This window comes from Anser brachyrhynchus, assembly GCF_964034855.1.
Source record: "Anser brachyrhynchus genome assembly, chromosome: 28".
NCBI lineage: Eukaryota > Metazoa > Chordata > Aves > Anseriformes > Anatidae > Anser > Anser brachyrhynchus.
Genome location: NC_137721.1, coordinates 2552316 through 2568418, shown reverse-complemented (window position 1 = coordinate 2568418; position 16103 = coordinate 2552316). Strand labels below are relative to the sequence as shown.

At 43.0% G+C, this 16103-nt stretch overlaps 1 protein-coding gene and 2 long non-coding RNA genes across 3 annotated transcripts; 1 reads left to right on the top strand and 2 right to left on the bottom strand.

Moving 5' to 3' along the window:
• Positions 1-5194: 5194 nt before the first annotated feature.
• Positions 5195-6389, bottom strand: LOC308183817. The gene is made up of 2 exons (XR_013942503.1): positions 6173-6389; positions 5195-5869 (listed from the first exon to the last, which is right to left on the bottom strand). It is a non-coding gene; the product is annotated as an uncharacterized lncRNA (long non-coding RNA).
• Positions 6390-9944: 3555 nt separating this feature from the next.
• LOC308183499 (uncharacterized protein) lies at positions 9945-11536 on the top strand. Its single transcript, XM_080569697.1, has 2 exons — positions 9945-10062; positions 10575-11536. Exons 1-2 carry the CDS (start codon positions 9960-9962, stop codon positions 10997-10999), a joined length of 528 nt encoding a protein of 175 aa, XP_080425823.1. The 5' UTR covers positions 9945-9959; the 3' UTR covers positions 11000-11536.
• Positions 11537-12199: 663 nt separating this feature from the next.
• Positions 12200-14906, bottom strand: LOC308183662. Its single transcript, XR_013942481.1, has 3 exons — positions 14882-14906; positions 13604-13672; positions 12200-13282 (listed from the first exon to the last, which is right to left on the bottom strand). It is a non-coding gene; the product is annotated as an uncharacterized lncRNA (long non-coding RNA).
• Between the last annotated feature and the right edge of the window lie 1197 nt (positions 14907-16103).

Here is a 16103-nt window from a genome sequence, read left to right as displayed (position 1 = left end):
GCTGTCTGTAGGAAGACATGGTTCTGCAATGGAAGTGGATCTGAAACACAGGAAGACAGAGAAATACATGTAAAATAAGTGGCTAGCCGGACAGAGATTTGTGTGTGCTCAGGTGTATCAGATGAAGATGCTATATGGTTGAGCAGTGTCTTGAGCAGAGATAAGGCCTTAGTTCCAGGCTCTTCTCCCATCTTTTAGTCACACTGCTTGAGTTATATTTATCCTCTCTACTTGCCAAACTCTCATCTCCTTCTAACCACCCTGAGTACATCAAATAACCTATACTTTTGCCATGTCTATACATGGTGTGCCAGAACAAATCTATAAGGGCTACATCATAAGCAGTGCCAGGTTCAGCTGTGTTTCCTTCTCTTATAAAGGAGCACAGATGTGTCTGTACTTCAGGAGACCAGTAGCCATCGCACCCAGCACCCTTTCTTCAGTAGCTGACCTGCAGGACAGGATTCTCTGCACCCCTGGTTACAGCTACCCAATTGCAGCAGTTGGCACTTTTATCAAAGGTTTAAAGGTCTCTAGTCCTAAAGAGAAAAATTGTTGTTTCTACAGCAAGGGAAGTAGACCTTTCTACACCAGTCCAATGCAGGACTTCTCAAAGACAGGACCTAGTTTTAATCAGAACTAGACATTTTTTATTTAAGCAGGTGAAGTGATGAGGCAATTCCAAATTAAAAACAGTAGGCATGACAGCAATAAAAATTTGAGAGTACCCTCTCACACAGGGCTTCAGAACTGAGCTTAACTTTCTGCTGAATCCAAGACTAGGCTGCAGCTAGCCTGTACACTAGCTTTAGGAACTAAAGTCTTAAAATGCTCAAAGCTCAGACTTAGCAAGATCTGTGGGAATCCCTCAAGAAACTGGGTAATGCCAACCCCAGGTCTTCAGCAGGATCCGTGACCTGCTGTCCCTGTCACTGCAACAGCAGACATCCACGTAGGATTCAATTAGAATTATCATTAAAAGGGCATATCAAAAAGGCACAGAGAATTAAAAACTTACTTGAGTCCTAGAGGAGAAGTCAGGAGAAGCTGCTGGCAGAGAGATGAGCAGCGCGTGCTTTTATACTGCTTCTCGGATAGCCTGGAGGATCTGAGGCACCTTTTGCGCATGAGGTTTGATTAGATTCAAAACAGAAGCAATTACATGTAACACCTCACAGTGTATAATCATTTTGCTCACTGTTTGCAGCTATTAGGCAATTCCCAGCTTCCCCTCACACCTTACTATGTCATCCTACCCTAAACTTCTTGATCCCATTCAGATTCACCAGATTTCAGCCTCTATGAAATGAGTCCCAGTCTTTAGCCCTCTGTAGTAATGAATGGTAGCTCAGTTATGATAAAATTTGCTGACGTATGTATGATATTTTATCTTTTTATTTATTTACTTATTTTAAAATCCACTTAGAGCTGGGGCACAGACTGTAAGTATTATCTTTGAAACTTCAAGGTGCAAGTCTGTTTATTTTGCCTTCTTCATGTCCCCATTTGAGCTGCTCAGTATCGTTCTGAGGTCTTCATTCCAAGACTCAATACTTTTAGAACAGGGCAATATCTGTATTCTTGGCCACAGACAGCCTTGGTTTTGGAAGCCAACAGTGCACAGCCCATTTAGGGAACGTGAGGATGATCAAAATTTGTTCATGATGTCTCAAATGGAGTAAGAAAATTAATGGTAATTCTAGAAGATGTCTTTAAAAAGGATTTCAGTGATTTTGAGAAACCGTTAACTGCTTTAGCCCTTGAATTTCCCTGTAACCTATCCAGTACAGGGGACACATTTGGAGAAGGAAGATTCCATCTCTTTTTACTTGCACTACCCTCTAACATGACTCTCCAGAGCAAGACTTAAAGTGCCTGCAACCAGACTCTAAGCAAATAATGAATTACAGCAGTAAATTTCACTAGACACTGTCACGACATCACGGACCATGCAACCAGGTGCCTAATACTATTTGGGGTGGAGAAGTAAGTAAAAACCAGAAAATCATTAAAAAAATCTTGATTCATTCCCACCCACAAACAACTAAGGGAGTGGATTGATACTAGGAAGGATCTGCTCATTGAAGTTTTGAAAGGAACCGAAACACAAGGTGTAGTATTGTGTAATAACATGATGAAGCAGGGAACACCATAGCAATTATGATAAGTCAGAAAAAAAATTTACATCATCTGGATGAGCTGCATATGCAACAAATATCAGTTGGTAAAGCAGCATGTTATCCTGAACAATGCTGTTTGATACTCATAAGGACTTTGAGAAAGAGGAAAACAGTGCTTACTTGTCAACCCTTTTCTGGGCACTCCTACTGTTATACAGTCTCTGCTAGTTTGGTTAAGACTGAATTTATTCAATAGTTTCCCATGTATTGAAATGCAGTCAGAAGAGCAGCTTTATGCAGTTGACAATTATTCTGCTAACATCCTGATTCTTCTAAGAGTTTGATATGAGTCTATCTCCTGGGAAGCTTTTTCATGAAACAGTGTGAAAACTCATTTATAAATTATTAGATGGGGACTTCTTTGATGGCAGAAGATTGCTTAGGGTATCCCACTGCGCTTATTTTTTTTCCATGGGTTAATCTTTAATGCATAACCTTTAAATAGCTTCATAATACGTAAACAAGAAAGCATTTTTCTGGAGGCAACATTAGTTTTTGCACGTCCTGCTTTGGTATAAGGTTGTCAGTGTCCTTGGAGGACTTCACCAGCTAACTGACAGCTCACACCACTCCTGAATCCTCTACACGTCTAGAGAAAGAGGAATTTCTAGGTGGCCATCTTAAAGTGTAATATGATCAGACTTTTAAGTAAAATAAAAAATATATCTATACTCTGTTCACAAGAATCAAAGACAGTTCAGGGATCTCTGGTGGCCATAGGTGGTTTATAACCATTTAGGGTCTCAAGGGAAAAATGCAAATTTCAGAGACACCAGAGATGAGATATCTAATCCATACCATAGACCTGTAACAGCTCCACTTACAGATCTTTAGTTGACACAGATAGAAACGAGGAAAACTGTATCAAAATATGCAGCTAAGCACTATTTCTTCAGAGGTTTCATGGAAAGATGACTAAGGATTGCATAGCAGGAAACACTATTTACAACTTCAAAGTACTAGAGCCATTCAGCCACTCTGAATTTAAGCAAGGAAGCAGTGGCTGTGGTCCTGCCCCTTGCCCTCTCCTCAGCTGTGTTTTTGGGAACTGATGGAAACAAACAAACAAACAAAACAAAACAAAACAAACAAACAAACAAAAAAACAGATAACCCTGCAGAAATACCCAAAGTTCTGTTCTTATTTTTCTTAATCATTTTTCTTAATCCTGGTGTCTTCATCTCTTTCACTGAATTTCATCAAAATTTTTGAAGGGTACCATAGAAAACTAAACAGCAAAGAACAAACAAACAAACATAAAACCCCAAACACTATGAATCGGAGAAGATGAGGCAGGAAACTGTTGATGGTGGTGCAGATTGCTGGGATTTTTGGTCCGGTTTGCTTTTTCTTCTTCTTCTTCCCTGGCTTCATCCTGAATTAATTTCTTGCTCTCAAGTGATCTTTGTGGGTTTAATGGTGACAGCTCATAACCCATGAGTGAGGCCCAGTGCAGGCAATGCTCAGCTGCATCTGTAGCTTCTCCTTGACCTTTGTGACCCTTCTGCAAAATTACATCACTCACCATTTTTCCTTCCGTGTTTATTTTCTTTTATATGGAGCCAGGTTCTCTGCCTTTTTCTCTAGCTTAGCAGGGGAGGACCCTGCTGCAGAAGGTAAAAACCACCCAGATGTTAACTGTAACACTGTTGGGAATAGCCACACCTGTATTTTCCTACCACCTCTTCCTCTGAATCAGCAAGTGATGCTAAGACACTTTACCCTGATGTCTCAGTTGCCCTTCCTGTAACAACCACCTAGTCCATAGGGGTGTAGTGAAAATGCTGTCTTTTAATGCAAGAGTTGCATTCCTGACCACATAGTCTCTAGCTGGGCTTCACCACGCCTGCACCTGCCCTGCAGCTGGCTTTGTGCAGGGTGAGGTCCTGGTGAGACCAGGCTCTGGGTACTTCCAGAGGGATGCACTCCATGGCTGGCGTCCAAAAGACAGACGGACATGTCCCACTTGGCTATGGTCTGCCACCCATCATGGTATTGCATGTCCTGGATGAGTCTGGGTACATGTTCCAGGACTTTTAGGAGATGGATGAACATAATTCCTGGGGCAGCAGGTAGAGGGAACACCAGGTCTGAAGAACTTTTGTTTCTTTCATCATCAGCAAGGGGGAGATGTTTCTACCACTGTGTCTGTGATCTGCATGCTCCACTGTGGCTGGGCATTGCTGCCTTGGGTCTCCAAGGTCATATTGCAGGCTGATTCCTTAAAAAAAAAATAGGCTGCAGCATGCAATTTTGTCATGGCCAGTAAGCACGGCTGTGATGTGGTTAGCTAAGCCCAGCTCTGCTGGAAGTTCACATTCTCTAGCTTGCAGAAAGCTGAGCGTTTTCAAGACTGCACAAGTCGGGCCCTCAGAAATGTTGATGGGAGAGGAAGTCAGTAATCCTCATCAGGCTTACTGTCTCAGGATGCATTTGTTTCTCTGTTCAGGGAAGAAGATAAGCCCTAAAGAGCTTGTCATGACAAGGACTGAATAGAGCCTTTCCCTGTAGGCCAAACCCTGAAATGTGCACCTGGACTCCAGGCTCCTCTTGCGCCTGATTTTTTAGCTGCTGTGCCTGACCCTCATTGCTTTTCCTTCCTCATGTCCTTCTGAGAACTGCTGGGGGAAATGGTATGGCTATGGTGGCTGGGAGGTAAGTCTGGCCAGGAGGTCTAAGGAAGGGCTTCAGAGATACCTCTGACTGCTTTGCAAGGTGTGGAAGCTCACCATGCTCTTGGGATGGTTGCATTTATACCACAAAATACTAAAGAAATAGGGGGATGAAGGAGTGTTCGCTGTCTCTGACAGATTTTCTTTTGGATCCTCAGGCTATCAAATGCAGCAAAAATGTAGTACTCATATAACATCTGTGTGAAGCATTTGGGATCCATATCAAGGCCTGGGATTCCCTTTTCAGACCTTAATTTAAGCAAGAGACTAGTCATCAAGGTTTGTTTTAGCATCAGTGGGCTACAAATTTAGAAACCAAATTAATAAAGACATAAAGCATGATAGTGTGCAGTAGAAAGGATTTTATTGGGACTAACAAATAGGATTTATCAGAGCACGGCAACACTTCAGGGAACAAAGCAGAGGAATTAAGTTAAATTTACACAACAGCAAAGTAAAAAGGGATTACGTGAAGAACAGGATCATGAGCAGAGATCTAATACAAAGGGAACAGAGTGTCTGGGCTTGCTTCTCAGGGAGGTGGCGGTGCCAGCCAGCCCCAGAGGACTCCTGCTGCAGCCCTGTTGCTCACTCAGAGGCCGTGGGTTTGCTCTGCCCCCTATGAGGTCTTGGTGCTGGGGAGATCACAGCGGGGCTTCGAGGGGCAGTACGTCGTCTTGCGGGTGTAGGTGTAGGAGTACCGGCCACCTGGGGCGACCCCGGACCCCGAGGGGCTCTGGACATCCTGGGAGCTTCCGAGGCTGAAGGAACTGCCCAGCCCCAGTGGGGCCGAGCTGCCCACGATGCTCTCCTGAGGGCAGGAGCTGAGGATGGGGCCCGGGAAGGTGATGACCACGGGCGGGGGGTAGATGATGGCTCGGGAGTCCCCACAGGAGGCGACGCAGGGCTGGCTGCAGGCGTTGGCAAAGGGCTGTGGGCAGGTCGCCTCACAGGGTGAGGGGTGGCTGTAGTTGCAGGTCTGCTGGTAGGAAGACATCCTTCTGCCTGGAGACGAGCCTGAAAGACACGGGGTGGGGAGAGCACAGGTCAAGGGTGGCAGCGTGGCAGTGTTTGCATATGAGAGCCTTCCCTTGTCCAAAACAGTGACAGTGAAGGAACACATTCAGAGAACAAGTGCCCCAAGTAAATCCTTTATAACTGAAGATCAGAAAGCTAAAATACATTTTACTCTATTCCCTGTTACTCTGTTACACATCTTGAAATGATGCTTACAGCACTCTCTACCTGAATTTCTTTAAAGTAAACAGAATTAACATTTTTAGCTTAACCCTCCCATGTTCCCCAAAGAAAATTACTTACTTGGTTCAACAGCAGACGGAAAAAAAGATGAGAATTGAAGTGGTTTGGAGGTGCTTGGCTGCAGGTGCTTTTATACCATTCCCCAGTTTGCCTGGAGGAAGCAAAGCATTCTTGTCCTCATTAGTCCTCCTTGTTCCTCCAACCACCAAATACGTTTTGTTTGCATGTGTCAATCAAGGTAATTGCTTTGCATATTGTGTCTTGTAACTGAACTACTCCACCCGAGATGGCATTACATCTGCGTTACTGTCCACAGATGTCATGTCAAAATGGTGGGGAGAATTTCTGTCTTTGCTATAGCTCTTTTGACTTTTTTGTGAGTAAAGGGACATTGGATATACTTTGCTGTGAAGCTGCAAAATAAGTTTTCACAATATGTTGCTGCATTTAACTTTAACATCTGTATATGATTTGGTCACATACTGGTGTTTCATTGTATTTCTTGGTATTATAAATACTAAGTCAAAACTAGCATTAAAGGTCCCAGACTTCTGTCCAAAGCCATAGCAGTCTGATTCTTTAATTACTATTTCAGTTTAACTTTTCAGCTTTTCTAGCAATTCATTTACAGAGAAAGAAATCTGTGTTTTAGAAGAAATATTTGCAAATCATTCTTTTTAAATTTAAAGTCCATCCTTAGCATTGGACTGTTAGTTACAATACGCTGTTATGGGAAATAGTTTTGCAATACCCAGATCAGAGCATGACAAAAAAGGCTTTTGTGTTTATTTAGATAATCAGATTTACTAGATTGTGCACTGTTTAATGTGACAGGTCTTAAATTTTACACGTGCAACATGGAAACTCATGTCCAGCTCTCAGCTGATGTACCTAGCCTTAGAACCAGCATAGAAGTATTATCAAATTGGTCAGCCTTAACTTGGGGGATATCCTTTAATCTCAAAGATTTCATATATCATCATGCATTGCTTACCATATTTGGAAACAGAAGTGCAGAAATAATATGGTTACATGTTGGCAACCTGTGTTAGCCACCACATCCCTGCCCTGTTATTTTCTAGACTGAGACAAGCCAGAAGCTCTGTGTGTTATGTTTGACAGTATCGATTGTACAGCCTTAAGTTCCCATAAATGAGTTTTTCTTCTGGTTGTGTACAGTAATTTTTCTTCCCTTTGTCTTGGAGATGCGTATTTAGGTTGTCAGTAGCTTGGAGCTGGACAATCTCCTGTTTTGTTTCTTGCAGTTCTCCAAACAATGGTACTTGACTCAGTGTCAAAATACGGGAAATAAAAGAAAGAGGAGGTGGTTGCTCAGGTGCTCCTCCCAGCTCTCCGACTGAATCAACGGGTGGATGAGTGCATTATTTAGTCTGATTTCATGATAAAATTATTAAAAGCCAATAAAAATAGTCCAATTCGTTTGAGTGGTTTTGTATAACACAGTGAAAAAGCAATGTTTTTGCATGAAAATATAGATTTGGTATTTCCCATACCCCCCTGCCCTGCCACTCAACTGTGCTGATTCCGGCAGCAGGAACTGACTCTGCCTTGTGAGCTCCTCAGACCTTCAGGTGTTTTGGCAGCATGGGTATCTGTTATGCAGCGTGCGTCTTGACTAGCAGATGGCTGCTTTTACAGTCATTTCCATAGAGTAGTAACCACCTTGTAAATACGGAAAGAAATTGTAGCCATCCAGGTCCACCTGGATCACCATCCTTCATTCTATCATCTGTTTGAGAATCCACCCTAATGCAGATGATCATTAGTGTTGTATTGCCAAACTTGACCACGATCCATCTGGCTTACTAAGGATTTAATTCCAGAGGGGTTTCACGGGACCAAGAAGAAGGTGTTGCAAGGCTTGGAGAACCCAGTGTGAGGACTCCCCAGTATGGTCTTCTAGGTCTGACAGATCCTGGGGGTTGGCCCATAAAACTCATTTCACCTAAACTGCCTTCATAGATTGTTGCTTACTTTAGGTATGCACTACAGTGGTTTTTGTTCTGTTGTGTTTTGGTTTTTGGTTTGATTTCTTCTGCCTCCCAGTCAAACTTTCCCTTCTACAGTTTTGTACCATATTAAGCATTTTGCCCAGCAGGTGAAATACTGTTCTGTGCAAGCCTGTCTAACACCCACATGAAATGGGAAATTACTACTGATGATTTCTAGAAGGGGTGATTAAGACGGAGGCCAAATAATTTACCAAACATCTCTTGGCAATTAAGTGAGACTTTGGGAGGAGATCTCAGGCATGTCTTGTACTTGTTAGCATTATTTATAATTGTAACTCTATTATCTGACAGCTTATGTAAATGAGGTTGGCACCCAGATACCATGAAAATGGAGAGTTGGGACAGTCACTGCTATCAGGAACCCGTATCACAGCCAGCTAAGTCTAGGCATGAGAGGAAGGATTACTGTCCCCTCATTGCACTGGAGAGGCTTAGGCAGAGGGTGGGCTGTCCTCACCCCAGTGTATGTAGGATGACCAGGGTGTCTTAAAAACCTCTCCCCAAATTCTTGGCAAAGGACCCACTGGAAATCTGTTTTGACTGCTGTGCATTAACTGGGATGTATTTACCCTGTCCTGGGTCTAGACTTGATAAGTTGTTTTCTGTGTTGTAGTTTCCCTAGTAGAATCAGGACCAAGACCAGGGTAATGTATCTCTAATAAATAGCAAAGACCAGAGTGCATTTCCATCCCACCTGATACATCCACAGAGGCACAGATTACAGCTCACAGCAGGGCAGGGACATGAATTTTGCTGTCAAGGGGTAGTCATCATGTGTAATCTAATTCAGCACTTCAGTTAATAAATGCTGTAAGCATTTATTGTATGTATGCATGTAAGCATATTTTTGACATATAAATCCTTTAAAAATTACTAAATTTAAAGCTAGATACAGGAGGGCACCCATCATTTGACCACTCACTGTGGTCTATGGTCTCTTACAGCAGGTGAGGAGCTGGATACAATTTCCCATTGTAAATGTATTTATTCCAAACTCCCATATGTAGCTGGACCAGGATCCACTGCCTGAAAGGGTCCTCTATGATGTTTCAGAATAAAGGAGTGGTTAAAACTGATATATTTTGGAATACCTTGTGCATGATATTAATTCTGCCCTAGTGTCTTTAAGCAAAGACATTCTTTTTCACCTTGTTTGAACCTCTTAGTGTTTAAATCTTGTTTCCAGTCCCTACAAAACCCTTTCAAAATAAGCTGTAGAAATCAGCTATTAACATCAGAAAGGCTCCTGTGTCACAGAGTTGTTTCTCTGTAACTGTGAACAGGATGATCACCATAACTTAAGCATTGTAGTGCTGCCGTCTGTAGATTTTTCCACCTGTTGAGTAAAATGAATGGAATTTAAAAACAAACAACATCAAAATACACACACACACACACGCATAAAAAATAAAACCAGAAATGTTTCTTGTTTAGGTTTTGTATTCAGGTATTAGTTTCATCTCAATTTCTAGATAAAAGGTTTGAACAAAACCAATGCATTATATCCCCTCCAAAAAAATTCATTTTTTTTTTTTTTTTCAAATCAGGAGTTCTCTTTCCTGCTGATCTGATTTGCATGTGCTTTGAAGCTTGACAAGTGAAGGAAGGAAGTTAATTTCTGCAATGAGTAGCAAGAAATGAAGGATTAATACTGTCCCTATTTTGAGGTGTAAGATACCCACACGCTGCCACGTGGATGTGAGACCATTCAACTAAAAATTGCTTGACAGCAAATACGCAAAGAGATTCCTCCACCCATAAACGTGACAAATGAAGGAAAGTTTGTTTTGTAACGAGGAAGGACCGCATGCCCGATGCATGGCTCAGACCCTGGAATTGCTCTGAGGAAAAGTATAAAAGCAGTTGGAGCACGGAGCAATTCATTCGACTCCTGCCTTCTCCTCCATCGTGAACTGAGTAAGTTGCACTTCAGTTAAATCTGTTCTATGAATTTAAAAGCCACTTTAATAAGAATTTTAATGTACTTATGTCTGAGCATTTGATGTCTTCGAATATTATTGGAAAAAGTTATTTTCATAAAAGGTTCTGTAATTTTGTTCTGCTTGGCAGGCTTAGAAGGGCTTTATTCTGAGAGCAATGGGCTTCAAGACCTAGTTGTAAATTTTGGTGAAAGAACACCTAATAATTTTATCTAGGTCTAAAATGCTTTGCAAATAAAACAATACTTTCAGGAATATTTTCAAAATACATTGTGAGACTGAAATGTCATCTGTCCTTCATGAAGCTTTGATAACTTCTAACAGATCATCTTCAGTATTTCTTCATATGAATTGCAATCAGATTTTATACTTAGCTATAGAAAATTAACTTTCTGAATACTGTGTGATGTGGATAAGTGAGGGCTCCCCTTTGCCACACTGCCACGCTGCCACCCTTGACCCGTGCTCTCCCCACCCCGTGTCTTTCAGGCTCGTCTCCAGGCAGAAGGATGTCTTCCTACCAGCAGACCTGCAACTACAGCCGCCCCTCACCCTGTGAGGCGACCTGCCCACAGCCCTTTGCCAACGCCTGCAGCCAGCCCTGCGTCGCCTCCTGTGGGGACTCCCGAGCCATCATCTACCCCCCGCCCGTGGTCATCACCTTCCCGGGCCCCATCCTCAGCTCCTGCCCTCAGGAGAGCATCGTGGGCAGCTCGGCCCCACTGGGGCTGGGCAGTTCCTTCACCCTCGGAAGCTCCCAGGATGTCCAGAGCCCCTCGGGGTCCGGGGTCGCCCCAGGTGGCCGGTACTCCTACACCTACACCCGCAAGACGACGTACTGCCCCTCGAAGCCCCGCTGTGATCTCCCCAGCACCAAGACCTCACAGGGGGCAGAGAAAACCTGCGGTCTCTAAGCCCTGCAGCAGGCATCCTCTGGGGCTGGCTGGCACTGCTGCCTCCCTGAGAAGCAAGCCCAGACACTCTATTCCCCTTCCTCTTAGACCAGCTACCTGTTAACATCCCAACTCTGCATTCAAGAGGACATTTGAAAAATACAGAAAAGACCTCACTTTGAATTAAAGTGGCTTCCAGAAGACTAAACAGCACCACATATTAGCTGACATATATGCAAGCCATTCTAGATATGTGGACTGATGTTTCCTGACTTGTGAGGTATAATGGAAAAAGTCACAAAGTGCCTGTTTGCTCAAAGTACCTGCTCTGTTTCAGGCACTCCGGGATTTTTTAAAAATACAAGCAGGGGAAAACCAAACCCGACTTAAATATAACAAAACCAGAAGGTCATCTATTATGAACTGCAGCCCCTGAAGAAGACAACCATGTCCTTTTGCTGCAAACCCTACAAATATGTTCTGTACTCTCTGGATTGTAATGTTCTGCTACTGTGAAGTCCTTGTCCTGCTTTAATTAAAGCTTATATTGCACTGCAACCTTTGTCTTCTGATTTCCTTTTCCCTTCAGACTATAACTATTGGAATAGATGGTAAGATGATTTCTCATCTGAGAGGCAGGCTTCTTTGGGTGTCAATCAACAGCAAAAGACAAGGTGTCCTGGGTGTTGGGGGCATGCTCCACTCATTCACGAGCTATGGACATCTTCAAGATCTTTTGTAAGGATTCCTGGTGGAAGGGATACAACTCACTTGCAATGCTAGAGTGTATTGGTAGATGTTATCTTTGCCCTCCCACTGCCTTAAAAGAGTTGTGCTCAGTATCCACGCTACACTTTAAGTGTATTTGCTGCTCAGAGCCATCTGCCAGTGGCAGTCCTAGGCACAAATGTAGGTTTCTGTCCCGGGAAGGCCCTGGCGAGTGCTCCTGCCAGGAGCTGGGCCCAAACAGCATGGAAGCTGCAGTTTGTAGTACTCTGTGGGTATCTATGGGGGGGTTTCTCTTGCTCTAAGAGCATTCTAAGAGCTAAAAGTGAAGAGCTGCAGCTCTTCTTTCCAAGGTGATGAGTACTTTTGGCTAGAGGAAAACTGCTTTTTGGTGACTACTAGAGACTTAGCGTATCATCTGCAAGAGAAAAGAGGTAGCTCAGGAGAAAGTGAAGTCTTTTCTTTGAGACTGAGGTGGAACAAACACTAGGTTGGTGCTGTGCAATACGGCTTTTAATGTGTGAGAGATGCAGAGCTAGCAGTTGCAATAATGCTGGGAGTAAAGACAGACATTTCAAGAGTTTCAAGTATTAAAACGAAAGTTTGATACAGAGTCATGCATTTGGTACAAGTTCTGCTTTTCTTATTACAGCTGCAAATTTGAGTTATGTCCTATTTTAACCCTTGTACAATATACTCATTTTAAAGCAGATAATAGTAAGACGAATGAGGTTTCCATTATTCTTCTGCTCTAGTGTTGTGGAAGACCACAAAACAACATACACATTCACATTCTTGGACACATTAAATTAACCTCAAGGGCATCAAGGACACCTCATACAATACTTGCAATGCACAGATATACATTGTTTTTTTATGTAGCTGAACATCCAGCCCATCACCAAGGACAGTGCAATAAATGCGGAGGTGGAAATGTAGAAAAAAAAATGCCAAAAGCTTGAAGTGTTAAGTGGAAAACATGCTTATAGGTTGAGCTGGTTATATTTTCCAAATAAAAAGTAAATTTTCTTGAAAATGGAGCTTCAGGTCAATTAAACTTTTAAGTTAAATCCATCTACATGAGGAGAAAATGACATAACAGTTTTACAAAGGAAGAGTAGTTAAAAAATGTTCTGAACTGTTTAACTATGACCTCTCCCTAGGACTAATCAATTTTACTCACTGCTTTAAAATCTAAAGTGCTGTTTTGAAAGGGCTCAGATTTCAAAAGAATCATTTTTATGTTGTTTTCAAAGGGGATTTTTATCTTCTTCCACTTTGAATAATTAGTTTTCTTTGCTGAAAGAAATCTTTTTTACTTTGTGTGCGTGTGCCCAACTCTACCTCTAAGCCTGTTTTTCTGGACACTTCAGAAAGCACCCAGCTCCTGCTGGCTTCATTCAGAGCTGGGAGGTCTCAGCTCTGCTCAGACTCATACCCAGTTTCCCATCCATAATTTTCTGCCACCCTGGTCGCTCCATGCAGTGAACTTCTCCACTGTATTTAGCATGGCCCCGAACTTCCTCGGCTGTAAGTGCTGTATCGGCGGTAAGAGTATGGGCTACAATACCCCCTGCCCTGTGGTGGGAATGCAGAACTGTAAGACCTGCTGTAATTGCATGCACTCCCAGAGCCATACGCACTCCCAAAAAGAAGGGAGCCCCTTAAACCAATGGGATTTCCATAGCCCCTGTATCCAAGGGAGCCCCCAGCACCAAAGGGGACGCCGATGCCAAGTGGTCCAGCGCTGCCCACCACGCTTTCCTGCGGGCAGGAGCTGAGGATCGGCCCTGGGAAAGTCAGGACGACGGGTGGTGGGTACACAACTGCTCTGGAGTCATCGCAGGACGTCACGCACAGCTCGTTGCAGGCATTGGCCAGGGGTGGAGGGCAGCTCACCTCGCATGGGTTGCTGTATGGTACACAGGCATCTCCACAGTAAGACATCGCTCTGCAAGGCAGGTGGGTCTGAAATACAAGGGAAAGATCAGAATAACGCCCCTTGCAGTGACGGCTAGCACACACCAGCCCCTTCATGCACCTGGGACGGAGGGTACACAGGCAGCACAAGTGGCAGAGAGGCTTAGGAAGCTGGATGCTTTGCTGAGGCGTGTGAATACATTGCTTTCTGTAAATAGCTAGCCTGAGGGGAACAACAACAACATCAGGAAAGTTTCATCCCATTTCCAAGCTTAGCCTGGATTTCTAACAATATTTGGAAACAGAAAAGTCATTTCAGGGCTCAGCAAAAGCTCCAGCTCTGAGCTCAACTGTCCAAGACTTCTGTGGTTGCACGTGGAGCCAGTGCAGCAGCAGGATCCTGCCCTCAGCAGCTCTCCCGATGGTGCCCTGTATTTATTAGGTGAGTTTCAGCATCCCTCGGGGCACTGACTGCAGTACATCTTCTTGGCTTAAGGCATACATTAAATACAGAATAATTTTCCCACAAATGCTTGCAGTCAAGGAGCCCGTTACAGCAAATATTAGCACAAGTACAGTGATAAATGACACCAGACAGGGCCCACAGCTAAAACAGCTTGTCCTGTAGAGAAGAGGAGAGCTGCTGCTTGAGATCAAATCCGGAATCAGGCTAGCCTACTTCTTTCTCACTTACAGACACTTACCCTACTTTCTTCTAACTTTCTGTATTAAAAACAGCAACAACCACCACCCAATAACAAGAAAAACATTGCTGGACTTATTTTTCAGGACAAGATTGTGCCCTATGCTGAAAACTGAGGACTTCTATATGTTTCCACACACCTAGACCTTAAATACACACAGGAGATATGAATCTGTGAATGCTTGAAAGGACAAAAAGGGTTAAGATTTTAAACTTCAGTAGATGCAGATTACACAATGAACATTCGATTAGATGAAAATCTGGCTAAATAACCATCCTAAAATAATCTCCAGTATCACCGTACTTCTATAGCAAGACTGTACAAAACAACGGAGAGAATTTAGACCCCATATGCTCAATAGCAAATGTCTAAAATCCACGTGGGACTCAAAGTCCCTCGTTACCTCCCCAAACCTGTCACAGAGCCCACAGCAGACTGCTTGCAGTCAATACATGGTTATAGCCAACAGCTCTGGCAATTCTGAGAGTCACAAAGCTTTGCACCAAAACTAAAAGCAAAGATGCAGTAGTCAAAATAATAAGCCCAGACTTACTTCAGCTGCTGAAGAGAGAAAGCTGGGAGAAGTGGGTAAACAGCCTTGAGCTGGAAGTGCTTTTATACTTCCTCCAACTGCCTGGAGGCTAGAAGACCTATTTGTTGGCGATTATCTCATTTACTTGTAAATCAGATGATACCTGTGGATCATTCAACTGCTGCAATTATTCTGCTTAGCGTTAATTGTTAGACAGTTCTGAGCCCCACACAGTGTGACACCCATCTCAGAAGTGACTGAGGTTTCTTTATGATCATTGGTTATAGCTGAAAAGTTTATTTTCAAAGAAAGTGTGCAAAATCCCTGATCAGATTTTTGAAAAGCTTGGCTTGAATTCCTTGTTCAATGAGTTGAAGAAAACCAAATCCTCTGGCTGGAAGCAGAGCTGGAAACTAGATAAATGTGTGGCCTCTCCATTTCCACGGAGAATCATAACTTCTTTACACAAGGAAATAACAAAGCTATCACTGGAGAAGTAGGGCTTGTATCATTTGTGCTAGATATGTTTAATCAGGAGAAATTAATTTAGCACACTGCAAGGACAGTTTTCTATCTCTTTTGAAAAATGAAAGTCCACATTTTATGTACGGTAATCCCCTTTGCTATCTTTTCAATTGATAGAACAAATTTGTACTGTGATCGGAAGGCTCATATACTTCTGAACTCAGTTTCAGTATAGTGTGACCAAAATTTGTCTTTCATGGCAAAGCTGATAACCTTGACCTGCAGAGATATGAAGGGTCTGTTTAGGGGGATAAGATCATGTTTTAAAATGAAACTATTACTCATTACCAAGACTTAAAACTGTAGTAACATGTCATTAATTTTATTATAGCACTGTATCTACACCACGTTAATCACACAGAGGTACTTTGAAGTCCTTTATTCTGTGGAAAAATTAGAACAACCTAGATAAGCATTGCTGAGAGCTTCCTCATAACCATCCCACATACTTTAAACATAATTTATGCCATAATGGACAGGGCTTAAATTGTCAAGAGTGTAAACAAGCACGAAAGAGGAATGAATTGCAGAAAGGCATGTACATTTAAGCTGCTCAGCCTACACGTGAGGCACCCTCTCTTTTATCCCACAAAGCCAAAAGGCAAAACGCCTGCTCAGAAATCTGCTTCATGCCACCCATCGGGGTCGGCAGTGGCAGCTTGCAGCTGCCATGGCAATGGACCTTGTCTGAAGGCCCACTTTATATTTTTATAAATGC